General features: G+C 43.5%; 1 protein-coding gene across 3 annotated transcripts in view; it reads left to right on the top strand.

The window, feature by feature from the left end:
• Positions 1 to 13,664, top strand: part of cdin1 (CDAN1 interacting nuclease 1) — a 74,158-nt gene extending 60,494 nt beyond the window's left edge. For all 3 annotated transcript variants that reach the window (XM_031828782.1, XM_031828783.1, XM_031828784.1), the window contains exon 12: positions 12,484 to 13,664. In XM_031828782.1, coding sequence (XP_031684642.1) covers positions 12,484 to 12,640 — 157 coding nt within the window. In that variant the 3' untranslated portion in view covers positions 12,641 to 13,664. The remainder of the gene's footprint in view (positions 1 to 12,483) is intronic.
• Positions 13,665 to 26,682: the final 13,018 nt, after the last annotated feature.

Genomic DNA, 26,682 nt, shown 5'->3' with positions numbered 1-26,682 from the left:
TCAGCCATGACTCCGTGAAGCATAAGATGTTAGTTTTTAATGTCCCGTTGGTAGTTTTTAAATCTTCTGCGTAACTTGTTGATTTTATTGTCGAAAGATAGTACGTTTGCTAGCAGAATGGAGGGAAGTAGGGGTTTATTTGATCGTCTGCGAATTCTCAGAAGGCATCCGGACCTTTGGCGCCTCTTTCTCCGCCTCCTCTTCATGCAGATCACGGGGATTGGGGCCTGTTCCCGAGGAAGCAGCGTATCCTTTGCGGTGGGCTCGTCAGAGTCATGAAAGGATAAAGAGGATTGTGCTAGTCCGTGGTGAGTAATTGCAGCACTGATTTCAAGAAGTTATTTTCAGACATGAGACGGTAGCGGCAACATTATGTACAAAATAAGTTAAAAAATTTAATTAAAAGTTGCAAACAAAAAAACACAATCTCCTGGGGGCACGTAAAACGTCTGCCATATTCTTCGGCGCCATCTTAGTAGTGGTTTCTTTGCATCAATTCGACCATGAAGGCCTGATTCACGAAGTCTCCTCTGAACTGTTGATGTTGAGATTTCTATTACTTGAACTCTGTAAAGCATTTATTTGGGCTGCAGTTTCTGAGGCTGGTAACTCTAATAAACGTATCCTCTACAGCAGAGGTAACTCTGGGTCTTCCTTTCCTGTGGCAGTCCTCATGAGAGCCAGTTTCATCATAGCGCTTGATTTTTGTGACTGCACTTGCTTGACTGACCTTCCTGATTGACTGACCTTCATATCTTAAAGTAATGATGGACTTTAGTTTCTCTTTGCTTATTTGAGCTGTTCTTGCCATAATATGGACTTGGTCTTTTACCAAATAGGGCTATCTTCTGTATACTGTACCACCCCTACCATGTCACAACACAGCTGATTGGCTCAAACACATTAAGAAGGAAATAAATTACACAAATGGACTTTTAACAAAGCACACCTGTTAATTGAAATGCATTCCAGGTGACTACCTCATGATGCTGGTTGAGAGAATGCCAAGAGTGTGCAGAGCTGTCATCAAGGCAAGGGGTGGCTACTTTGAAGAATCTCAAATGTAAAATATATTTTGATTTGTTTAACACTTTTTTTGGTTACTACGTGATTCCATATGTGTTATTTAATAGTTTTGATGTCTTCACTATTATTCTACAATGTAGAAAATAGTAAAAATACTGAAAAACCCTTGAATGAGTAGGTGTGTCCAAACTTTTGACTGGTAGGTGCTTCAGGAAGCATGGTGTGAAATCTCTTCAGATTACCTCAACAAATTGACAACTAGAATGACAAAGGTCTGCAAGCAGTAATTGCTGCAAATGGAAGATTCTTTGACGAAGGCAAAGTTTGAAAGACACCATTTTGTTTTTGTTTTTAAATCACTACTTATAACCTTGTCAACATCTTGACTATATTTGTTATTCACTTTGCAACTCATTTCATGTATGTTATCACGGAAAACGAGGACATTTCTAAGTGACCCAAACTTTTCAACAGTAGTGTATGTGTGTATATATATATATATATCTATATCTATCTACACAATTTAATTTGTATATTGTGTCCTTTTTGACATTTGACTGCGTTGTTAGGTGCTAGTAACGTAAGTATTTTGCTGCACCCCCCTACATCTGCTAAACTGTACGCGACCAATAAACTTTGATTTGACGAATTAGTAAAATACTGATCTTTCACTCAACACAAGATTTAAGTGTGTGTTGAGTAAAACAACTCCGACACGACTCAGAGTTACAAGATTAAACTGTCCCAGGTTGTTGGAAGTGCTACTCGTTATTCCTTTGTTACATGAGAGACAAAATGCATTCAAAAGGCATCATCTCCTAATGAATTCCTACTCAGCATATCATAATGGAAGGGGTTGGTCCATTCTGGTGATGTAGAGTGCCATTCCGGGGTGACGGGGAACACATCTCTGGGAGAGATCAGGTGAACTCTCCATCACATGACACTTGATCCAGTGAGGTAGAGGGGGAGAGAGCGAGATGATAAAAAAAAGTGAGAGAGTTGGAAAGGGCAAGAGAGGGACAGAGAAAGAGGAGCGTGAAAGATGGAGGGCGAGAGAGAAAAATGGAGAGCGATGGAAAGAGAAAGAAGAGTTTAATGCGTCCGCAGTGGATGGATGAAGATCTGTGCTGTAGCCATAGACCACCAGCTTGTGTACTGTGCTCTCTCTGGTATGTTCTGATGAGGACATCATGGTAGGTTAGCTTGTTGTATGACCGCCCCCTCTGCTCCGAACACAAAGCAGACAGGACCAAGGCCAGACCGCCGGTTGTTTTGTTTTTTCTCCTCAGCCAAAACAGGGGAGTGTGTGTCAGAGCACGTCAGACCATAATGCAGCAGATCTGAAAGGAACCCGACACATACACAGGTCACCCTGATATGCGATTCTACTTGAGCTTGGGTACAAGATGAGTTAGTGGTCTCACTAAACATTAAACATGCATTGAGACCTCTTCTTCTCAGGTTTGACTGTGTTTGGTGCCTAACGAAGACCAAATGGCCGGAAAGTGCAGCTACAGTGTAGCGTGGTTTTCCACTGCACGAGCCTGGTCTAATCCATTCCTTACTGCGGAATATGTGTCTGTAGGTACAGTTGAAGTCGTAAGTTTACATACACCTTAGCCAAATACATTTAAACCCAGTTTTTCACAATTCCTGATATTTAATCCCAGTAAAAAAAATCAGTTTTAGGTTAGTTAGGATCACCACTTTATTTTAAGAATGTGAAATGTCAGAATAATAGTAGAGAGAGTGATTTATTTCTGCTTTTATTTCTTTCATCACATTCCCAGTGGGTCAGAGGTTTACATACACTCAATTAGTATTTGGTAGCATTGTCTTTAAATTGTTTAACTTGGGTCAAACGTTTCAGGTAGCCTTCCACAAGCTTCCCACAATAAGTTGGGTGAATTTTGGCCCATTCCTCCTGACAGAGCTGGTATAACTGAGTCAGGTTTGTAGGCCTCCTTTGCTCGCACACGCTTTTTCAGTTCTGCCCACAAATTTTCTATGGGATTCATTGCTTTGTGATGGCCACTCCAATACCTTGACTTTGTTGTCTTTAAGCTGTTTTGCCACAACTTTGGAAGTAGGCTTGGGGTCATTGTCCATTTGGAAGACCCATTTTCGACCAAGCCTTAACCTCCTGACTGATGTCTTGAGATTTTGCTTCAATATATCCACATAATTTTCCTCCCTCATGATGCCATCTATTTTGTGAAGTGCACCAGTCCCTCCTGCAACAAAGCATCCCCACAACATGATGCTGCCACCCCCGTGCTTCACGGTTGGGATGGTGTTTTTTGGCTTGCAAGCCTCCTCCCCCTTTTTCCTCCAAACATAACGATGGTCATTATTGCAGAACAGTTCCATTTTTGTATCATCATACCAGAGGACATTTCTCCAAAAAAGTATGATCTTTGTCCCCATGTGCAGTTGCAAACCGGCGGTTTTTGAGCAGTGGCTTCTTCCTTGCTTTCAGGTTATGTTGATATATGACTTGTTTTACTGTGGATATAGATACTTTTGTACCTGTTTCCTCCAGCATCTTCACAAGGGAATTTGCTGCTGTTCTGGGATTGATTTGCACTTTTTGCACCTTAATACGTTAATCTCTAGGAGACAGAACGCGTCTCCTTCCTGAGCGGTATGACGGCTGCATGGTCCCATGGTGTTTATACTTGTGTACTATTGTTTGTACAGATGAACGTGGTACCTTCAGGCGTTTGGAAATTGCTCCCAAGGATGAACCAGACTTGTGGAGGTCTACAATTTTTCTTCTGAGGTCTTGACTGATTTCTTTTGATTTTCCTGTGATGTCAAGCAAAAAGGCATTGAGTTTGAAGGTAGGCCTTGAAATACATCCACAGGTACACCTCCAATTGATTCAAATGATGTCAATTAGCCTATCAGAAGCTTCTAAAGCCACAACATAATTTTCTGGAATTTTCCAAGCTGTTTCAAGGCACAGTCAACTTAGTGTATGTAAACTTCTGACCCACTGGAATTGTGATACAGTGAATTATAAGTGAAATAATCTGTAAACAATTGTTGGAAAATGACATGTCATGTACACAGTAGATGTCCTAACAGACTTGCCAAAACCTATTGTTTGTTAACAAGAAATGGGTGGAGTGGTTGAAACATTTGTTTTAATGACTCCAACCTAAGTGTATGTAAACTTCTGACTTCAACTGTATATGTGTTCGTTTTGCACATATTTCATACAGTGTTCATTCGGGCTCTCATCCACAGGCAGGATCCTGTTGTATCCGTTAATGAACCTGATAGAATCATCATCATTACGATCGTCCACTTCTTCCCAGCTAGCACCGTGTCAGCCTTATTAGATGAGTCTAAATCTGGCCCTCCATCTCAGTTATCACAGACAGGCCAGGCCTGCTGCTTATTACATGTCTCAGTCCCACTCTCACCCATAGAGGCCAAGTGATTAGTACACCAGAGAAGGGTAATGAGCTTTAGTAGTTTGATACAATTATAACATCCAGATTCGGCTGGAGACGAGCCTCGCTACCCTCCATGTATTAACCAGGTTATCAGTACAGCTGATAGGCTTTATAGGGTTGCAGAGAGTGATAAGATTAAAAGACGCTAGATGGTGTCAGAAGTGGGATCCTGGTAGGAAGGCGTTAGGGTTGTGAGGGGTGATATGGGGGGCTGTAAGTGGTAGTTTTTGGAAGGCGTTAGGGTTGTGAAGGGTGATATGGGGGCTGTAAGTGGAAGGCGTTAGGGTTGTGAAGGGTGATATGGGGGCTGTAAGTGGAAGGCGTTAGGGTTGTGAAGGGTGATATGGGGGCTGTAAGTGGAAGGCGTTAGGGTTGTGAAGGGTGATATGGGGGCTGTAAGTGGAAGGCGTTAGGGTTGTGAGGGGTGATATGGGGGCTGTAAAGTGGTAGTTTTTGGAAGGCGTTAGGGTTGTGAAGGGTGATATGGGGGCTGTAAGTGGTAGTTTTTGGAAGGCGTTAGGGTTGTGATGGGTGATATGGGGGCTGTAAGTGGTAGTTTTTGGAAGGCATTAGGGTTGTGAAGGGTGATATGGGGGCTGTAAGTGGTAGTTTTTGGAAGGCGTTAGGGTTGTGAAGGGTGATATGGGGGCTGTAAGTGGTAGTTTTTGGAAGGCGTTAGGGTTGTGAAGGGTGATATGGGGGCTGTAAGTGGAAGGCGTTAGGGTTGTGAGGGGTGATATGGGGGCTGTAAAGTGGTCGTTTTTGGAAGGCGTTAGGGTTGTGAAGGGTGATATGGGGGCTGTGGGTGGAAGGCGTTAGGGTTGTGAAGGGTGATATGGGGGCTGTAAGTGGAAGGCGTTAGGGTTGTGAAGGGTGATATGGGGGCTGTAAGTGGAAGGCGTTAGGGTTGTGAGGGGTGATATGGGGGCTGGAAAGTGGTAGTTTTTGGAAGGCGTTAGGGTTGTGAAGGGTGAAATGGGGGCTGTAAGTGGTAGTTTTTGGAAGGTGTTAGGGTTGTGAAGGGTGATATGGGGGCTGTAAGTGGTCGTTTTTGGAAGGCGTTAGGGTTGTGAAGGGTGAAATGGGGGCTGTAAGTGGTCGTTTTTGGAAGGCGTTAGGGTTGTGAAGGGTGATATGGGGGCTGTAAGTGGAAGGCGTTAGGGTTGTGAAGGGTGATATGGGGGCTGTAAGTGGAAGGCGTTAGGGTTGTGAGGGGTGATATGGGGGCTGTAAAGTGGTAGTTTTTGGAAGGCGTTAGGGTTGTGAAGGGTGATATGGGGGCTGTAAGTGGTAGTTTTTGGAAGGTGTTAGGGTTGTGAAGGGTGATATGGGGGCTGTAAGTGGTAGTTTTTGGAAGGCATTAGGGTTGTGAAGGGTGATAGTGTGGTAGAAGTGTGACGGGATAAAGAAGGGTTCTAAAGTTGAAGCAGATAGTGGGGATAGATTTGTGTAGGGCAATATAAGGTCATGACTGTTTTTGCTGTCAGAAGTGGGATCCTTGCTGTCGGAGTATGGGATTATGGGAAGGGATTTGGGGTTCTAAGGTCATATGATTAGCATGCTTAACAGTACATGGTTGTTTATGGGGTTGGGTCGACTGTTTCTTGGCCAGTTTCTTGTATTTCAGGCTATACGACATGAGCAGACATGAGCAGAGCCTTGACCAATGACAGCCAAGGTCAGAGGTCCCAGGGCAAGTCCTACTCTCAGGGTCACAGAGGTTTCCTGATAAACTCCATAATCGCCTCTAATCTCCCTCGCTCCTATTGGCATCCTACGCCGGTGGGCATAAACTCCCCTTGCCTCCATCCCCCTCTCCACCACAAACGGTTATAGAGGAATAAGAACCAAAAAGAGGCTTAGGTGGTGGGTGTGGTGCCCCAGTCTTGGTGTGTTTTAATTGTTTTATATATATCATATTTGTAGCATTTTCAGGCCAATTTTCTGCAATTCTCAGATGTTCTTCATGGAGCCGAGATTATACATTTTTGCAAGTAAATTTCCTGCAATTCTATACATTTAGCCATGGAGCTGAGAGAAACTGTTGCTGTTTTAAAGATAATTTCCTGCAATTCTAATGCTGTGTTAATTTGCTCAAATTTAATAACAAAATAAATCATATTAAATTGATTGTTTTCAATTCCACTGACTATCTAGCTTTTATTTTGGTGGTGGTTAGTTATCGAAGATAATATTATAAATGAAGATATAGGTCCATTATCATTTCACATACTTTGAGTGTTTTTGTATTCATTTTTTACAGTTTGTACTTAAGCATCCCAACAACAACAACGTCACATCCCTGACGTCAAGTCCCATTTCCAAGCCCCATCGACAGGAGGGGTGGAAAGGCATAAAAACTGTGGGGCGAGTTTTATTTTATATTGCCCTCTATTCCACCTTAATTACGGAGTATTGGAGGCTGATCGTTGGCTCTGGCCCCCTGATATTTTTATTTGACATACCTGAGCAGAATTGAATGTTTCCAGAACCGAGGAGGAGAAGAGAAGAGGTGGTGATGTGGGTTCTGTTGGTTGGCTGACTTGATTGTTCACCGTGTGTTATTTATGAACAGTCGGGCAGCAACACATGGGGGGGGGTTGCTTATTTACTGCCTGCTTCATTGGAGGCCACCTCTTTGGGCCGAATCAGCCATTTAAATATCCTGTTTGTGGATAGGCTGGAGAAAGAGCCTTTATTATCAGTGCTGTGCTGTTATCATTGGGCTGACTGACGCAGGCAGGCCTCCAGACTGGGATATTGAAATGTGCAGGCAGTATGTACAGACACATGCAGGGTTCTCAAGAAGGCTGTATCGGCTGGCTTACAGACCTGGAGTTCCACCGCCCAATTCAAGCCCTATAAATAAACCCCTATTAATCAGCCACTGACCATGGCTGTAAAGGCTGGTTTGGTCATCTCTCACACATACACTCTACTCTCTCGTCTCTCTCTCGGTCTGTCTCCCATCCCTTCTGTTTCCACCCCTCTTTCTCTACCTCTATTCATCCCATTCTCTCCCTAAAGGGGTTGAGCAGGTTCCAGACCTGTGTTTCAAGGGAGAGAGAAAAAGGAAAGAATCCCCTGACTTAGCTCATGTTTGGCTGTGCCTTTACCAGTTTACCTTGCGACCTGATGTATGGACCGGCCAACAAAGACGTCTTTGTGTGGAGACCTCAACCCTGTAAGGTTCACCGTCCTGTAGGGTCTTATGCTATCTGAATCATTTCAGGGACATTTGTTGAAACGGTTTTGTTGGTAATGTAGAATGAGGGGAAAGTATGGTGAAGTCGGGGGTAATTTTGTCTTCATTTCGGTGGTAATTTATAAACCAAATAGTGTCGAATATAGTGTTTTCTTGTGCAGATTTATCAGAGAACCGCCTCACTATTCTTGACACGTCAAATGAACCTTGATCTTTGTTTCTTTTTGGAATGTTAAAGGCTGAAATCTAGGCCTTGCTCTCTGACATCCAGGAACATCCACAGAGTGTACTGTGGTGCTACTAAGAAATCAAATAAAACATTTTTATAACTTTCCATTAGAACTACTGTGGAGAGGTTGAAACTGACATGTGGAGGGCTGCAATTAGTCAATTAATTACGCTACAATTGTATATGCGCACATGCGTGTGTGTGTGGCAGCAGCACTAATACTACTCTCTGTACACCTCTATTTGCATCTTTTTTGTTCCTAAGTGCTGTGCTCTCATTAAGCTGCCGTTCTAAGCAGCATGGCACCTGCTTTCAGAGAGAACCCACACCACCCGCTCGTTAACGCTAACGACAGACAGTGCGCCTGCTTTTAGAGAGAACCCACACCACCCGCTCGTTAACGCTAACGACAGACAGTGCGCCTGGCAGTCCCAATCTCCGCCCATCCTGACTTGTCAAGCCAAGTGTCCCCACTCGCTGAAATTAGCTACATTTCACAAACAATTTCACAAACTCGTTATGCAGTTAGGTGTTTATTGGAAGATCGCCGACTTTCCCCTGAGCGGCGGATAATACGCACCCGCTAGGTTAAGGAGAGAGGCAGCCCCCATAATAAGCCGCAATTACAGAAACTGGAGCCTCGAATCGGTTTACAATTCATTACCATGCTCCTTTAGAGGAGGCTTATAATTCATTACCATGCTCCTTTAGAGGAGGTTTATAATTCATTACCATGCTCCTTTAGAGGAGGTTTATAATTCATTACCATGCTCCTTTAGAGGAGGCTTATAATTCATTACCATGCTCCTTTAGAGGAGGTTTATAATTCATTACCATGCTCCTTTAGAGGAGGCTTATAATTCATTACCATGCTCCTTTAGAGGAGGTTTATAATTCATTACCATGCTCCTTTAGAGGAGGCTTATAATTCATTACCATGCTCCTTTAGAGGAGGTTTATAATTCATTACCATACTCCTTTAGAGGAGGTTTATAATTCATTACCATGCTCCTTTAGAGGAGGTTTATAATTCATTACCATGCTCCTTTAGAGGAGGCTTATAATTCATTACCATACTCCTTTAGAGGAGGTTTATAATTCATTACCATACTCCTTTAGAGGAGGTTTATAATTCATTACCATGCTCCTTTAGAGGAGGCTTATAATTCATTACCATACTCCTTTTAGAGGAGGCTTATAATTCATTACCATGCTCCTTTAGAGGAGGTTTATAATTCATTACCATACTCCTTTAGAGGAGGTTTATAATTCATTACCATACTCCTTTAGAGGAGGTTTATAATTCATTACCAGACTCCTTTAGAGGAGGTTTATAATTCATTACCATGCTCCTTTAGAGGAGGCTTATAATTCATTACCATGCTCCTTTAGAGGAGGTTTATAATTCATTACCATGCTCCTTTAGAGGAGGTTTATAATTCATTACCATGCTCCTTTAGAGGAGGCTTATAATTCATTACCATGCTCCTTTAGAGGAGGCTTATAATTCATTACCATACTCCTTTAGAGGAGGTTTATAATTCATTACCATGCTCCTTTAGAGGAGGTTTATAATTCATTACCATGCTCCTTTAGAGGAGGTTTATAATTCATTACCATGCTCCTTTAGAGGAGGCTTATAATTCATTACCATGCTCCTTTAGAGGAGGCTTATAATTCATTACCATACTCCTTTAGAGGAGGTTTATAATTCATTACCATGCTCCTTTAGAGGAGGTTTATAATTCATTACCATGCTCCTTTAGAGGAGGTTTATAATTCATTACCATGCTCCTTTAGAGGAGGCTTATAATTCATTACCATGCTCCTTTAGAGGAGGCTTATAATTCATTACCATACTCCTTTAGAGGAGGTTTATAATTCATTACCATGCTCCTTTAGAGGAGGCTTATAATTCATTACCATACTCCTTTAGAGGAGGTTTATAATTCATTACCATGCTCCTTTAGAGGAGGTTTATACATTGAGTTTTGTAAGAGTTTCTGTTTCTTTTTGACTCTGTCCAATGAAAATACCTGGGCCCCATCGTTTGTGGTCTCCAACCGTACTTACTTAACCTCGACCCCATGTTACGACCCTTGACCCTTTGCTTACCTCACCACCTATCCTCCGTCAGCACCAGTATTATTGTTCTAGAGCTAGGCCTTGCTCTGGGATTTTACTTTAACGTCCTCCACTAGTATTGACTCTTATTAATTCAGAGTAGGAGTCAAAACCCATTTTGTTCCCCTGTGCTTATAATTTAGCTTGTTTCAATTTGTGCCTGGCCTCCCCTAACAAACCATGGCTGTGATGTATTGTACATCGCTGTACGCGTTATCTGTTGACGTACAGTTTTAACCTTTTCAGAAGGTTGCCTCTCCCCTCTCTATGAACCGTTCCCCCCTCTCCTCTTCTCCCGGCCCCCCTCGCCAAGCGATGAGTACATACAGTACAGGAAAGAGGAGCGTAACCCCTTCTTCAGAGTCATGTAATGTAAATGTTTAGGTTTTGATTCCATAACAATTCCATAAAGAGAGTTGTGGTGCTGCCCGTGCCGTGGCTGGTTGGAATATGAGGGGGAAAGGAGGTCTGAGCCTGCCCTGTGTGGAGTGAATAGGCTGAGCTATGCGTGTGACTTTGCGGTGAACTTGCCGTTTACATCTGTGGGCTTTCTCTGGGGCTGTTAGCTTTGGCCCGTTGGTTTGCTCACAGATACAGGGCCGTAAATCACACACTGTAAAACAGGGAATGCAGGACGGGGGTGCAGGAGTGTACTGCTTTTAGGGGCTGGTACAGGAAGAGGGAGTGTGTAGGCCTACATGTGTGTACATGCTTTATGTGTGTCAGTTGGTTGACCAGGAATACATCTTACATGCATTCCTTGAAAGTGTAAATGTAACTATAGTGTGATGTAAAGGCTGATGTCATGACACCTGACTACCTCTGCAGGTTGTGCAGGGCTTTACGCTGACCTTTTTTACAAGGAGCACGTGTGTGCCTAAGTTGGAAAATGTAGGAGCACGTAAAGAAATTTAGGACCACAATGAAAATGTGAAGTCCAGGTCGCACGGCAAAAATATATTTAGGCGCATGTGCGTGTAAAATGTTCACACTGGAGCACTCTGTTGTGGTTATTTACATCGCTAAGATGTCTTGTCACACACAGGTCAGAAGTCAACGAGACGATTATTTATAATCACACCTATGCAGTATCACCAAGCACATAACTTACAGTCGCTACTATTCTGAGCATTAGTGTTCCTCTCCTTCTGTGGTGTTGGCTGAGGTTGTTACTTTTAATAGGCTCTGATTTGATGATTGATCGCGGAACCTTCCAAGGTTATGAAGGTTTTATGAACTCTGCCTTTGGGCTGAACTTCCTGGTTCACTCTCTGCAGCCCCTTTGGGCAGCTTCCTGTCTGGCTCTTCAGAGACGTCTTCAGAGACCCCAAAACACCCTTTACTGTCTGAGGATAGAGTGTCAGGAACCAGATTTCCTTACTTCACTGTTCACTCCCAATCTGTTTTTGTGCGCAAAGGGGGCTGCTCTCCCGAACCTGAAAGTTCAACTGTGACATGACTTTATGCACGGCGGCTAGAGTTCAAAGAATAGGTATGATCTGTGCTACACATAGGGGGCCACTGGCAGATCTTTGGGGTGTAATAAATAGCTTGGAAGATGATTTATCACATGTCAGGGAGAAGCAGTGAAATAGCGCAATGCTTCTCCAGCCACACTGCCATTTTAATTGCTTCCGAGCCTTTTCAATGGGGCTCAGGATATGTGATGGGGCCAATAAAACACGACGCTGCGACGAGAGCTAGAGGTGTGGGGGTGGGGGGTGTACATTTGAATATTGTCTGAACTTGACTTTTCCTCGGCTGCTTGGCGAGTCGTCATTATTCGTTGTGCTTTGGAACAGCACTGTGAGCCTAGGCAAAGTGGCTGTCTGTCGGCCTGGAGAGTGAAGCATGTGAATGAAACAGCTGGACGCTGCTGGACTAGCTTAGCTAGTTTGCCTCGCTGTCACAGACCGATGCACTGTTTTAGTGGGGCAGTTCACTTAGCCTCTTAGTTGAACTCTCTCTGGGCACTGTGCACTGTATAGGAGCCTTCTGATGACAGAGAGGTTTCTAGGGCTGGCTGGGGCTTTGTTGCTACTATGATTATTGCTATTTCAGTGCCATTGTAAGGTGATCCGGTGTATATCACTGTGTCAGTGGGATCTTATCGCACCGGCAGCTTTTTGTTTGATTCAGCACAAGTTTCCTGGACAGGGATCAAAGGAGTGCACCTCAAAGAGCTTATCTCCTCTGTATATCTCAATCAATCTCTCTCTCTCCTTCTCTCTCGCTCACTCTCTAATTCACTGTCACTGTCATCCTCCCAAAATCCAAAGTAAACAGCCATAAGCATATGTGATTTGGGTGGGAAACTGTCTGGAAGCTTCTTCAGTATCTCACTATGTTGTCTCTGTTCTGTTGATGAATGCCTTGCTCGACAGTTTGATGACATCAACGTTAATGTCTTTCTGTCTTCTCCCACTCCATAGGTTTGGTCCAGGACTGGTCATCTACTGGCATGGTTTCATTGGTGAGCTGGACAGCCAGAGAGACAGAGGCATACTGCTCAAAGACTGCTTCCCGTCTGACATTGTGACCCTCTGCCACGGGACCAGCCCAGCCACGACTGACTCACTGACTGGCTGACACTGGCCTGAGCAAGGGGAGGGAGAGGAGAGGGCAGGGGGAGTGGTGGGGTTAAGGAAGGGTATCGCAGAGGTGGATACGTGGATCCGGAAGCAATTTAGCTTTCCTGCGGCGCGAGACTACTGGCAAGTATCTGCTCTGAACTCTAGATGAACCTCCCTCCATCCCCTCCTCTCCCATTCTGTCTTTGTCAGCCAGCCAGCCAGAGTCAGGCTCATACCTTGGTGCGAAAACAAGGCTGGGAGTTTGTCCTGGTGCTGGTCAGCCTGTAGCCCCCACCGTGGCCCCGGAGGCCCCTGGAAGAGAACAGGACATGCCCTTATCACACAGTGGGCCCTGGCCCTCGTCACTCGTTCCTCTGCTCTCCATAGGCAGATAAGGGAGGTGGGGTTTGTTGGAAATGGGGGTGAGGGAGGATGTCTATCTACCTTCTACGTCACTCACTGACCTCTGTCACTCTGTAGGGGGCAAACAGATCCCTTCTGATTGGCTTGGGACTTTTCTCTGACCTCTTGCCCTCTGTTATTGAGGATGTTGTCTTTGTTATGATATGTCACATTGATAGGAAAACATTGTCCTGGTCAGACAGGTTTATAAATCTAAACATTTTTATCTGTATCTTTTATGTCTGTCTTAAATATTTAGCTATTGACTTATGGACTTTAGGTTCAGTCCCTCTTTGTAATTGAAAACCATATGGAATGCACTCGTCACTGTAATTATTTAAGATGAATGACGAAATGTTATTATCCAAGTTTACGAACAAGCACTCGCACAAAGCAAGTACGGTATGTCCTGTGTGAGACACAAGTACAAGTTCACAGATGGTGTTAGAGCCACAGCAGCGTAGCGTAGACTTCTACGTACATACCTGATGTCCATGTGGTCTCCCCAGCAGTCGTCTGTTGCTCATCTTTCCACCCTTAGATAGATCCTTTTATGAGCAGCTCTTAATGGAAGAAACACAGCTGAGCCTGGAGCAAGTGGCGTGGGCAGCGTAAAGTCGAATGGGGTTTTTAAAGGCATATACAGTGCTTTCAGAAAGCATTTATACCCTGTGACTTATTCCACCTTTTGTTGTGTTACAGCCTGAATGAAAAATGGATTCAATGTTTGTTTTTTCACCCATCTACACAAAATACCCCTTAATGGCAAAGTGAAAGTTTTTTTTTTTAAGTGTTTGCAAATGTATTAAAAATCAAATAAAGAAATATCTCATTTATGTAAGTTTTCACACCCCTGAGTCAACTTTGTAGAAGCACCTTAGGCGGTAACACTGTTAGGATAGGCTACCATTTGTCCCATCGCTCATTTAACTGGACCCAATTCACAGTTGCCTAGTAAATGGATAAGCTATTTCAAGTATTTTGCCCTATCTGGTCCGAAGCATAGTTTAAAGGTAGAACAGATGGTTCACCTTTTCCATTGACATTTGTAGGCTACATCTGTATATTGTAATGTCAAATTTCTCAAGAAGACAATATTTCATTTAGAAACAATACATAAATCATAAATTCTTCATCTTTTATGGCCATGATGAGAACATATTCCCTAAGTAGCCATACAAGAAATTACCATGCTCATCTCTCATTAATTGGGCCTATTAGATATGCTATTATAATTTCAAACTTTCGTAAGTAAATGCATAACAGTATGAATTCAATCCGTTTACAGGTCCACAACAACTTGCTATTGTTTTTGTCTTTCAGAAACAGTCAGATAGACTACAGCAAATGTCACTGTCAAAGAAAACATTCTGCCAACACCTCCAAAGATATTTGATCAAGTTCGCCAATGCTATTTCCTTTAGACTGCCTACCGTCTTGGCCTAATTCCAATACTTCCATAGTATACAGCAAATAAGGGCGTTATTGTCACCATTAAAGGTGAATGGTGGATTTTTTTCAGGCGGATGCTCATTCATGCACGCAGAGTTTTACGACAGGTCTGATTTATAGCTGGTAATATGCGTATGTATGGTGTGCGCAAAGTTTGTAAATCTCTATTTTTGTGTGTACAGTCTTTTCAGAAATAGCACAAGCAGATATTTTGTGTAAAATTTACACAACGGTTATAGATGAGGCCCCAGAGGAGCAGGGTAAGCTTTAGATCAAGAACTTCCTCTCTCTTTCTCTTCTCCCCTTCTAATCACCCGCAGACCAGTCCTGACCTGATACCCACTATATACTGTCAACCCTCAACAACACACTCTGAAAAACTGGCCACTGCTCTGACAGACAACAGCCATACCATCATCATGGGAGATTTTAATACCAAACACACTGATTTTAACTGTAATATCACAAACCACTCGGGAAGAGTACTAGGGGTCATCCTCGACACAGATTTCAATCAAATGTATTTATAAAGCCCTTTTTACATCAGCCGATGACACAAAGTGATATACAGAAACCCAGCCTAAAACCCCAAACAGCAAGCAATGCAGATGTAGAAGCACCATGCGCATATACTATGCACACACACACACACAGTATAGCAGTGGGGCAGTCACCCACTCCTATACTTGTGTGTATGTGTGCATGCTCGTACATAGCCTTGCAGGGGCTACAGCATGGTAGTATAGTGTATGTCTGTGTATCCATCTATGCAAAAGCAGGGGTGGGGGGGCTTAAATACCAGTAAAGTGTTGCATTATTTGTTAGCCTTAAACCTCTAACCTTTAGCCGGCTTCCATTTAGGCCTAGGTCCCACCATGAGGAGGCCGGGAGGTTCGTGGCTGTTTTGCTGAGCGGCCATGGCTTCCTCAGTCAGGCTCCCAGCCCCCTGCAGCAAGCCCCCTGCTCCAGCCCCGGTACAAAACAACTGTCCCCAAGTGTCCAGTTAAACACAGCCTTATTGCCGGGGCCGTGGAATGCTTAGACATCACTTTACGGCTTCTCTCGGACACAAAAACAAGGTTTTTCTAAACAGAGGAGGGAACATTTCAGCGAGCAAAAAATAGTAATATATTTATATATATATATATATATATATATTTTTTTAATGGCAGATTCAGTTCCGCTCAGGTTTCAAGCCTTCCTGCCATTGTTTTCCAAGATGGCTGTCACACAAAAGAGGAGCTGGGGTCAACCCCAATAAATTCGTTTTTGCACACAATGCTAAACCAAATAGGGCTTTTTTTAAACCTGCTTCTAAGGCTCTGGGTCAACCCAGAGAGATTTCCATGATGTGAGTGCAAGTTTAGAAAAAGGTTCCATCAGGTGATTTTGTGAAAGTTCAATTCTTTATGTTGTGTTTTCCTTGACTGCTGTCTCTTTTTAGATTCATTGTTCTTGTCACAACAATGGGGCAGTGAAACCTCCCCAGATATGGATGGTCTGTAGTGGAGGGCTTGCTTCCTGGGGCCAAGGGGGACCAGGACTCCCTGTGCTCTGCTCTGTTGGTAATGTGAACCTGGTCTCAGATAACCTGGAGAAACAGAGAATCACACCACCTGGCTCCATTCTATAAGCCTGGATGGAGGAGCGAGAACTGTCTTGTTCAAATCTTATTTGTCACATGCTTTGTAAACAACATGTGTAGACTAGCAGTGAAATGCTTACTTACGAGCCTTTCCCAACAATGCAGAGAGAAAGGAAATGGAGAAACAATAGAAAAGTAATGGCACGTAGTAATGAATACACGAGTAACGATAACTTGGAAGGTATGCAGGGTACCAGTACCGAGTTCATGTGCAGGAGTAGGAGGTCATTGAGGACAGTGTAAACGGTATTCACACCCTTGACTTTTTCCACATTTTGTTGTTACAAGGTGGGATTCAAATTGATTTGTCATTTTTTTGTCAATGATCTACAAAAAGTACTCTAATGTCAAAGTGGAAGAAGAATTCTAACATTTGTAAAAAAAAAAACTTGAAAATAAAGCACTAATACATCTTCATTACTTAAGTATTCAACCCCCTGAGTCAATACATGTTCAAATCCCCTTTGGCAGCGATTATAGCTGTGAGTTTTTCTGGGTAAGTCTCGAAGAGCTTTGTACACCTGGATTGTACAATATTTGCATATTATTTTTATTATTCTTGTCAAGTTATTTGTTGGTCATTGCATAGATGTTCAAGCCGATTTAAGTCAAAACTGTAACTAGGCCGTTCAGGAACCTTCAACGTCGTCTTGGTAAGCAATATTTGGCCTTATGTTTTAGGTTATTGTCCTAGTGAAAGGTAAATTTGTCTTCCAGTTTCTGTTGGAAAGCAGACTGAACACGGTTTTCCTCTACAATTTTGCATGTGCTTAGCTGTAATCCGTTTCTTTTCATCTTAAAAAACCTTAGTCCTTGCCGATGACAAGTATACCCATAACATGATGCAGCCACCACCATGCTTGAAAATATGAAGAGTGGTACTCAGTGATGTGTTGGATTTGCCCCAAAAATAAAGTTTTGTATTCAGGACAAAAAGTTTGTTTCTTTGCCACATTATTTGCAGTATTACTTAAGTTCCTTGTTGCAAACAGGAGGAATGTTTTAGAATATTTTTATTCTGTACAGGCTTTATTCTTTTCACTCTGTCATTTAGGTTAGTATTGTGGAGTAACTACAATGTTGTTGATTCATCCTCAGTTTTCTCTTATCACAACCATTAAACTCTGTAACTGTTTTAAAGTTGCCATTGGCCTCGATTAAATCCCTGTGCGGTTTCCTTCCTGTCCAGCGACTCAGTTTGGAAGGACGCCTGTATCTTTGTAGTGACTGGGTGAATTGATACATCATCCAAAGTGTAATTAATAACTTCACCATGCTCAAAGGGATATTCAATGTCTGCTTTTAAAAGTGTTTTACTCATCTAACAATAGGTGCCCTTTGCGAGACATTGAAAAACCTTCCTGGTCTTTGTGGTTGTATCTGTGTTTGAAATTCACTGCTCAACTGAGGGACCTTAGAATGATCTGTATGTGATTTGGTAATCATTCAAAAATCATGTTAAACACTATTGAAAACAGAGCGAGTCCATGCAACTTATTATTTTACTTGTTAAGCAAATGTTTATTCCTGAACTTATTTAGGCCATAACAAATGAGTTGAATACTTATTGACTGAAAACATTTCAGCTTTTCATACATTTCAAAAAGTGTCCTAAAACATCATTCCACTTTGACATTATGGGGTACTGTGTGTAGGCAAGGGTTGTGAATACTGTGTGAATACTTTCTGAAGGCACTGTAGATATGTACAGTAAATACTACACATCTATTATAACTAGGAATAAAGTGACTAGGCAACAGGATCGATAATGAACAGTAGCAGCAGCATATGTGTTGAGGAAAAAAAGATTTGTGCAAAAAGGGTTAATGCAGATAAGTCCGGGTAGCTATTTGGTTAACTATTTAACTGTCTTATGGCTTGGGGGTAGAAGCTGTTCAGGCTCCTGTTTCCATACTTGGTGCATTGGTCCCTCTTTCTGTGCGGTAGCAGAGAGAACAGTCTATGACTTGGGTGGCTGGAGTCTTTGGTCATTTTTAGGGCATCACCTGGTATAGAGGTCCTGGATGGCAGGGAGCTCGGCCCCAGTGATGTACTGGGCCATATGCACTACCCTCTGTAGCTCCTTGTGGTCAGATTTCAAGCAGTTGCCATACCAAGCGGTGATGCAGCCAGTCAAGATGCTCTCAATGGTGCAGCTGTAGAACTTTTTGAGGATCTGAGGGCCCATGCCAAATCTTTTCAGCCTCCTGAGGGGGAAGAGGCTTTGTTGTGTGTGGACCATGATAGATCCTTGATGAAGTGGACACCGAGAAACTTGAAGCTCTCGACCCGCTCCAGCCCGGGCGATATTGATAAAAGTCACCTTGTCCGAGAGAGATTCCCTTGGTTATCAAAACATCACGCCAGGGTAAGCCTACACAAAATGCAGCCCTAATTTTAAGCGTTTACAAAATCACCTATGGGAAAAATGTATAGTGGGAAAATTATTGGAACCATTTCCCCGTTTAACCGCTAGGTTTCATGGGTATTATGAAACATCCGCTGTGGGGTTCTATAGGCTTTCTCATCATTGTCAGTGATCAGGCCTACCACAGCTGTGTCATAAGCAAACGTAATAATTGTGTTTGAGTCGTGTGTGGCCACGCAGTTGTGGGTAAACAGGGAGTACAAGAGGGGACTAAGCACGCAGCCCTGTGGGGCCCCCTTGTTGAGGGTCAGGGTGGCGGATGTATTGTTGCCTACCCTCACCACCTGGGGGCAGCCCATCAGGAAGTCCAGGATTCAGTCTCAGAGGGAAGTGCTCAGTGCCAGGGTCCTAAGCCTAGTGATGAGCTTGGAGGGCTTACTTCCATTCAGCCACAAGAGCATTAGTGAGATCGGGCACTGATGTTTGGCGATTAGGCCTGGCTCGCAGTCGGCCTTCCAATTCATCCCAAAGGTGTTTGATGTGGTTGATGTCAGGGGCCCAAACCATGAAAAACAGACCATTATTCCTCCTCCACCAAACTTTAGAGTTGGCACTATGCATTCGGGCAGGTAGTATTCCGCTGTCAACCACCAACCCCAGATTTTTCAGTCAGACTTCCAGATGGTGGTGCGTGATTCATCACTCCAGAGAACGCGTTTAAACTGCTCCAGACTCAAATGACGGCGAGCTTTACAACCCTCCAGCCGATGCTTGGCATTGTGCATGTTGATCTTAGGCTTGTGTGTGGCTGATCGGCCATGGAATCCCATTTCATGAAGCTCCCAATGAACAGTTCTTGTGCTGATGTTGCTTCCAGAGGCAGTTTGGAACTCGGTAGTGAGTGTTGCAAACAAGGGCAGATGATTTTTATGCGCTTCAGCACTCGGCAGTCCCGTTCTGTGAGCTTGAAACATATAGGAATTACAGACTGGGTCAGGGAGAGGTTGAAAATGTGAGAGAAGACACTTCCCACCTGGTCAGGGCATGCTCTGTGTATGCATCCTGGTAATCTGTCTGGGCCTGCGGCCTTGTGAATGTTAGCCATTGTAAGACCTTTAAACAAGTTATGTGAAGCGTGGGTACACAGTCGTCCAGAACAGCTGGTGCTCTCATTCATGGTTCCCTTTGGGTTTCCTTTTGTAATCCGTGATTGTTTACAAGCCCTGCCACATCAGACGAGTGTCAGAGCTGGTGTAGTAGGATTCGATCTTCGTTCTGTATTGACGCTTTGCCTGATTGATGGCTTGTCGGAGGTGTCCCACTCCTTGAAAGCGGCAGCTCTAGCCTTTGAGTCAGTGCGGATGTTTCCTGTAATCCATGACTTCTGGTTGGGATATGTACAGTTGAAATTGGAAGTTTACATACACTAAGGTTGGAGTCATTAAAACTCGTTTTTCAACCACTCCACTAATTTCTTGTTAACAACCAATAGTCTTGGCAAGTCGGTTAGAACATCTACTGTGTGCATGAAACACGTAATTATTCAACAATTGTTTACAGATTATTTCACTTATAATTCACTGTATCACAATTCCAGTGGGTCAGAAGTTTACATACACTAAGTTGACTGTGCCTTTAAACAGCTTGGAAAATTCCAGAAAATTATGCCATGGCTTTAGAAGCTTCTGATAGGCTAATTGGCATCATTTGAGTCAATTGGAGGTGTACCTGTGGATGTATTTCAAGGCCTACCTTAAAACTCAGTGCCTCTTTGCTTGACATCATGGGAAAATCAAAAGAAATCAGCCAAGACCTCAGAAATAGAATTGTAGGCCTCCACAAGTCTGGTTCATCATTGGGAGCAATTTCCAAATGTCTGAAGGTACCACATTCATCTGTACAAACAATAGTACGCAAGTGTAAACACCATGGGACCACGCAGCTGTCGTGCCGCTCAGGAAGGAGACGCGTTCTGTCTCCTAGAGATAAATGTACTTTGGTGCGAAAAGTGCAAATCAATCCCAGAACAGCAGCAAAGGACCTTGTGAAGATGCTGGAGGAAACAGGTACAAAAGTATCTATATCCACAGTTAAACGAGTCCTATATCAACATAACCTGAAAGGCTGCTCAGCAAGGAAGAAGCCACTGCTCCAAAACCTACGGTTTGCAGCTGCACATGGGGACAAAGATCGTACTTTTTTGAGAAATGCCCTCTGGTCTGATGAAACAAAAATATAACTATTTGGCCATAATGACCATTATTGTGTTTGGAGGAAGAAGGGGGAGGCTTGCAAGCCAAAGATCACCATCCCAACCATGAAGCACGGGGGTAGAAGCATCATGTTGTGGGGGTGCTTTGCTGCAGGAGGGACTGGTGCTCTTCACAAAAAAGATGGCATCATGAAGTAGGAAATGTGGATATATTGAAGCAACATCTCAAGACATCAGTCAGGAAGTTAAAGCTTTGTCGCAAATGGGTCTTCCAAATGTACAATGACCCCAAGCATACTTCCAAAGTTATGGTTTAAGGACAACAAGGTCAAGGTATTGGAGTGGCCATCACAAAGCCCTGACCTCAATCCTATAGAAAATTTGTGGGCAGAACTGAAAAAGTGTGTGCGAGCAAGGAGGCCAACAAACCTGACTCAGTTACACCAGCTCTGTCAGGAGGAATGGGCCAAAATTCACCCAACTTATTGTGGGAAGCTTGTGGAAGGCTAAACTTATGACCCACTGGGAATGTGATGAAAGAAATAAAAGCTGAAAGAAATAATTCTCTCTACTATTATTTTGACATTTCACATTTTTTAAATCAAGTGGTGATCCTAACTGACCTAAGACAGGGACTTTTTACTGGGATTAAATGTCAGGAATTGTGAAAAACTGATATTTGGCTAAGGTGTATGTAAACTTCAGACTTCAACTGTATGTACAGTCACTGTGAGGACGACGTCGTCGATGCATGTGGTAAACTCCTCAATGCCATCAGAGGAATCCCGGAACATATTACAATCTGTGCGAAACAGTCCTGTATCTTAGCATCCACTTCCTTGGACCACTTCTGTATTGGGCGCATCACTGGTACTTCCTGTTTTTGTTTTTGCTTGTAAGCAGGAATCCGGAGGATAGAGTTATGGTCAGATTTGTCAAATGGAGGGTGAGGTAGAGCTTTGTATGTGTTTCTGTGTGTGGAGTAAAGGTGATGTAGAGTTTTTTTTTTTTGCCTCTATTTGCATTGGTGACATGCTGATAGAAATGAGATAATAGGGATTTCAATTTCCCTGTATTAAAATCCCTGGCCACTAGGAGCGCCCTGCTGGGTGAGCATTTTCTTGTTTGTTTATGGACTTACACAGCTCGTTGAGTGTGTTCTTAGTCCCAGCATTGGTTTGTGGTTGTGACTAAACAGCTACCAAAAATTATAGATAAAGTCTCTTGGTAAATAGTATTGTTGGTGAATGAGATGAGGTCTCCCCTCTTACAATGTAAATAACTTTGAAACAAGTAATTACAAGCCTCTATGTCAATTACAATCCAGTTTATAAATACAATCCATTGACACTGGTGATCTATAAAACTAAAGAGTTGAGGTTCGGGGACTTTTTTGTAAAAGGTTTCAACTTGGTGGCTGCAGTGATCCTTACATTATATCCAATTCTGCATTAGCTCTGCATTACTGTATATAGTGAAAAGATGACTTTTTATTGGACATTAAAACACAAATTCCAATATTAACCTGTACTGAGAATCCCATGTGTCAGATCGGTGTGGTTTCCCTCACCGCTGCCCAGTCTGTTTAGTTTGGGCCCGCAGGCCAAAGGAAGTCTACAATCCGCTCTGAGCTGCGTCTCGTCTTGGCCCAACCTCCCCGCCGTTCCCACTGTTTTATCTCTCTCCAACCAAGCTTCCAGATAGACTGCTGAGACAGAAAGAGGGAGCCGGCGAAAAAGAGAGAGAGTCCTATGTTCCATCCTTCCAGCAGAGCAGACTTTCGGACCACCAAACAGACTTCCTCAGCGGTCCTTGGTTATTTATGGTGAAGGACCTCTGGCCTGTATCTGCCCCAGGCTTTGAGATGCTCTTCCATGGGAGTTTCCCTGCCTGCTCAGTCTCTCCCCAACAGGAAGAGATCCACTGCTGGAAATAAATAAGGTTTCTGATTGGCCTAAGCCAGGTCCAGAATAAAAGCCCGTTTTGGAGATGGGTCGAGTAACATCAAGGGGAATTGGTACTCTCTCTATACAGGCCTCCATTGGAAGATTTTTAAAATTTAATATTTTTGTTTGTTAACAGTGCCACTAATCAAAGTGTATTATTCAAAGAACAAGAATGACTCATGGGAAAAGTGAGATTTCAAGATTGCCAGTTTGATTGCCAGTTTGGTGGAGGCCTTATTGACAGGGTAGGGGGTTCCATGTGTGTTCGAAAGGAAGCTGGACAACTGTTACACATCCAGGTCAAGTGGATGAAAGGGGGTAGAATGACTCACTGACAATGTGGGACAAGTAGGGACACAGTCCTCAGCTTTGGGAGAGACCAGACGTGATAGGAGATCACATGCACCTCAACACTAGCCAACGCTTGGCCACTAAAATATCCCAATTTCTGTGATGGCCTTAAATGAGCAGCATGCAGTATCGGTTTAAGCCCTTCTGGTAACACAAGTCACTTCCTGTTAAAAGTGACTGCCAGTTAGTGGAAACCCAAATACCTGGGATGCGGTTACTATGTTAGAACTTTGAAAGGTGTTGACTGGGGCTTCTTGCTAAGTGAGGTATTGAGTTTTAACTCGAGTGACCATTTGTAAAAACAGTGAGCTTGAGGTGTAGCCATGACTTCAAATAAATCCAAGGCACACATTTGTAGTTCCTCCTTGTGCGGTGTCATACACTGCGTGTCTGTATGCATCGTTAAGGGCCATGACGTTTCTTTCAGGCTGAAGCTGATAAGCTGTACATCGCCATATTTACAGTGGCTGCATTTGCTTGTCGGCTTTGATTTGTCCCTTTTGCTGTAAATTGTATTGACGTGGAGGAATAAAGAGGAGGAGAAGGAGAGAAAGAGACCTTTGATTGGAGTGGTGTAAGGAGTGAGGGTTGGTTTACTGTGGTGGTGGAGAAACGAGGGTAATGGGGGTAGAGAGAGGGAGGCTGCAGCAGTAGAATTGCCCATCTGAAAGGTCAGACCCCCTGAGTGGCATTTGGACTCTGACAGAGGTGACCCAGATAGTGTGTCATCTCTCCTTCCCAGTGTGGGTCTAGCCCAGACACGGTGACATCTACCGGCCCACACCAATGCATGGGGGATGGGAAGACGACTAGGGGGTGGGGGGCTATAGGTCTTTCTGACATTTTAAAAGTTAAAAACAATTGAGGTAGGAAAATGTGATTCTGAGAAGTGGAGGGAGGGGGGTGAAGAGGTGACGGTGGAATCTGATACAGGAAAAACAAACGCGGGCAGACCCTCCCACTAGCCCTCCGATTGTGAGCGCCAGAGCCTGATGAGAGCTGTCACTGGCTTGTTATTATGAAATAAATATACTTAAGAGCTGGCGGAGGGGTGGGGGAGTGATGCTGACGCCGATGGTGGCCATGGAGATGGGGGGGGGGGGGGGGGGGTAGTAGTATTATGGGCTGTCTCAACCACAGGCTGTGATTAGTGACAATACCGGAGAGCAGAGCCTCGGACCGAGACAGAGCCCAATCAGAACCCGCTAATACTGTTGATAGCAGGGCCTGCCTCTCTCTGCGTACTGCACCACCCCACTCACCCCACTCACACTCATTCATAAATACATAGCCGAGCTTTTGTCAAAACCAGCCCAGTGATCATTTATCAGTGTGTGATAAATCCTGGCCTGAGATCCTAACACTGAGATGAGACATTATGTATTGCCCCTGCTTCGTGTTGGAACTGTTTGAAAAGGCAGATGTGATTGGTTATTTTATTCAATTGTTGCCAGTGGCAACATAATATTTTTGTGCTGGAAAATTGTGGAAGGGCAAGGGTGGAGGGATGGAGGAGCGATGGAGCTAGACAGGAGGCTAGCCAGAGGAGTGGAGACATGGGGTGGGGGGTTGGACTTGTCTTTTTGTGATGTTTTATGAGCATTTTGTTGGGCCTGGCGGTAGCGAACAATTAACTGTTTGGCTGCGAGCGTCGTGTCGGCTCCTGTGCTCTCCGTCTGAGAAATGGGGGCAGTTTGTCACTTTTACAACTCATTTTCACCCAAAACACTCCACCACCACTCTGGGGCTGGATCCAACCTTGCCACCATATCCTTGAGTTCCCCGTGAAAGATAAATAAACACCACACCAACACATCCTGTATCTACTACAGTTGACTTATGGGAGATCACCTTGCACAGGGATCAATTGTGCCATTAATTTTTAGTGATGCAATGATGTCACATTGCGTTGGAGGTTTATGGGTCTAAAAATACTAGTTGCGGCTATTAAAAATAATCACCATTACTGTTGTCTACATCTTGTTCTGTTTGCAGATGCAGATAACGTAAACAAAGGACGAATAATGAGAAGTGATGCATCTTATTCAGATGTCACAGCTCACTTAAACCCCATGGCCCTGTTGTAAAGGAGTGGTAATGGTCTGTTCCCAGTGGGTTAGAGAGAAACCCTAGCCAGGGCCATTCAGGTGTGCTGCAATAAAGTGCTTTTCACTTTCTGAAGACTTCCTGTCTCCAGTGGCATCCTCCGTTTCCTCCCCCACAGTCAGACAACAGGCTTTCTATTGGCCCAGCCACTCTTTATCACAATGGCCCAGTCCCCCAGGTATTGCTCTACCTAGACACAGATAAGATAGCTCTTATTATTGGCAAAGAGAGGCTATCTGGATATTGACAGCAGCTGATACTCTTGTTGAGAAACAAGCCTGACTTGTTTGCCATTCATCCAGCTTTTTATCATTGTGGAAGACTGTGTGTTCAAACCACTGTGCCCCTGTGGAGTGGCTGGAGACCAAAATAGCCTTAAGTCATAGTTTGGACATCCCCCGTTGCTATTTATTGCCACCAGCTGTGGTGATGGGCTAAAAAAAGTTATTGACACCAGCCATTGCTTTTCAGCGCTGGAGCTTCCGACTGCTAACAGGCTCCTGCTATCTGTGCCCTCGGCCTCCCTGCCTCCCTCAGACCCCACTCTACACTGGTCCACACACGCACGCACGCACACACACACACAGGATGGATGTTGCAGATGTAGGTGTTTTTTCTGTCTATGACATGAATTAGCCATGCAGGATAACACACCTCTACAACAGTGTTTCAGTGACTAGATACATACAGGATGTAATTAGACCTAACAGTACTAGTCATAACAGGAAAAATACACTGTCTGATTTTTTTATTCAGGTGCTTTGCAGGCTACTGAGTTGAGAGAACCTGCTGCTGAATGGATTTGGCCTAAATAAACTGCTCATCATTAATGACTGAAGTATAATGGCACATTTATAAAGAAGTCGATTCAGTTAATGAATATGGGCAGGCCATGTTTTTTTTAAATACACCGAGGTTTTGCTGGTTACTGCTGGTATCTTCTTCCACCTCCCAAAGTAACAGTATTTCCGTTGAGATTAGAAAGCCCGGCACGCTGGGGGATGCCTGCCCTGGCATAATGCATTTTCGATTCAATCACGGATTGTTTTGAGTGGACATGTCTCACACGCACGAACGTGGATGTCCTAAATTAGCGACCAGCTCACCCAAGTCGAATGACAGCGTCGACATTTTGATTTAGGGTGGGAAATGTCAAGAAATAAATTGATTAACATAGCATTTATTTGATCGAAATGATAAAACATATTAAATCCAATCTCATTAAGCTTGCTTAGCTGCAAGAAGTTCTAAGACATTGAGGCTAATTTATATAGTGTGTAATATGCATCTATTTTAATGTTATCTTAATTTCTTTCTCATTTTGAAATCAGACGCATCCTAAATGTCATTCTTTAGGCCTATTTAAAATGTTCTGCCCAGTGTTCTCTAAATATGCATTCCTTTTACTGGACATTCGATTATTTAAGCATTATCTTCTTAAATATTTTCCGGGGTTGTGTGCGGTCGTTAACTAAATGGCCATTCCTAATTTCACCAGATTTGTCTCGAAAATGTATGCTTAATCTCGTTATGGAGTTCACCGCTGATTTTACATTTTCAGTGTATAACCGTTTTT

This window comes from Oncorhynchus kisutch, linkage group LG7, assembly GCF_002021735.2.
Source record: "Oncorhynchus kisutch isolate 150728-3 linkage group LG7, Okis_V2, whole genome shotgun sequence".
Taxonomy (NCBI): domain Eukaryota; kingdom Metazoa; phylum Chordata; class Actinopteri; order Salmoniformes; family Salmonidae; genus Oncorhynchus; species Oncorhynchus kisutch.
The sequence above is the reverse complement of the archived record's forward strand: the minus strand, read 5'-3'. Positions and strand labels throughout refer to the sequence as shown.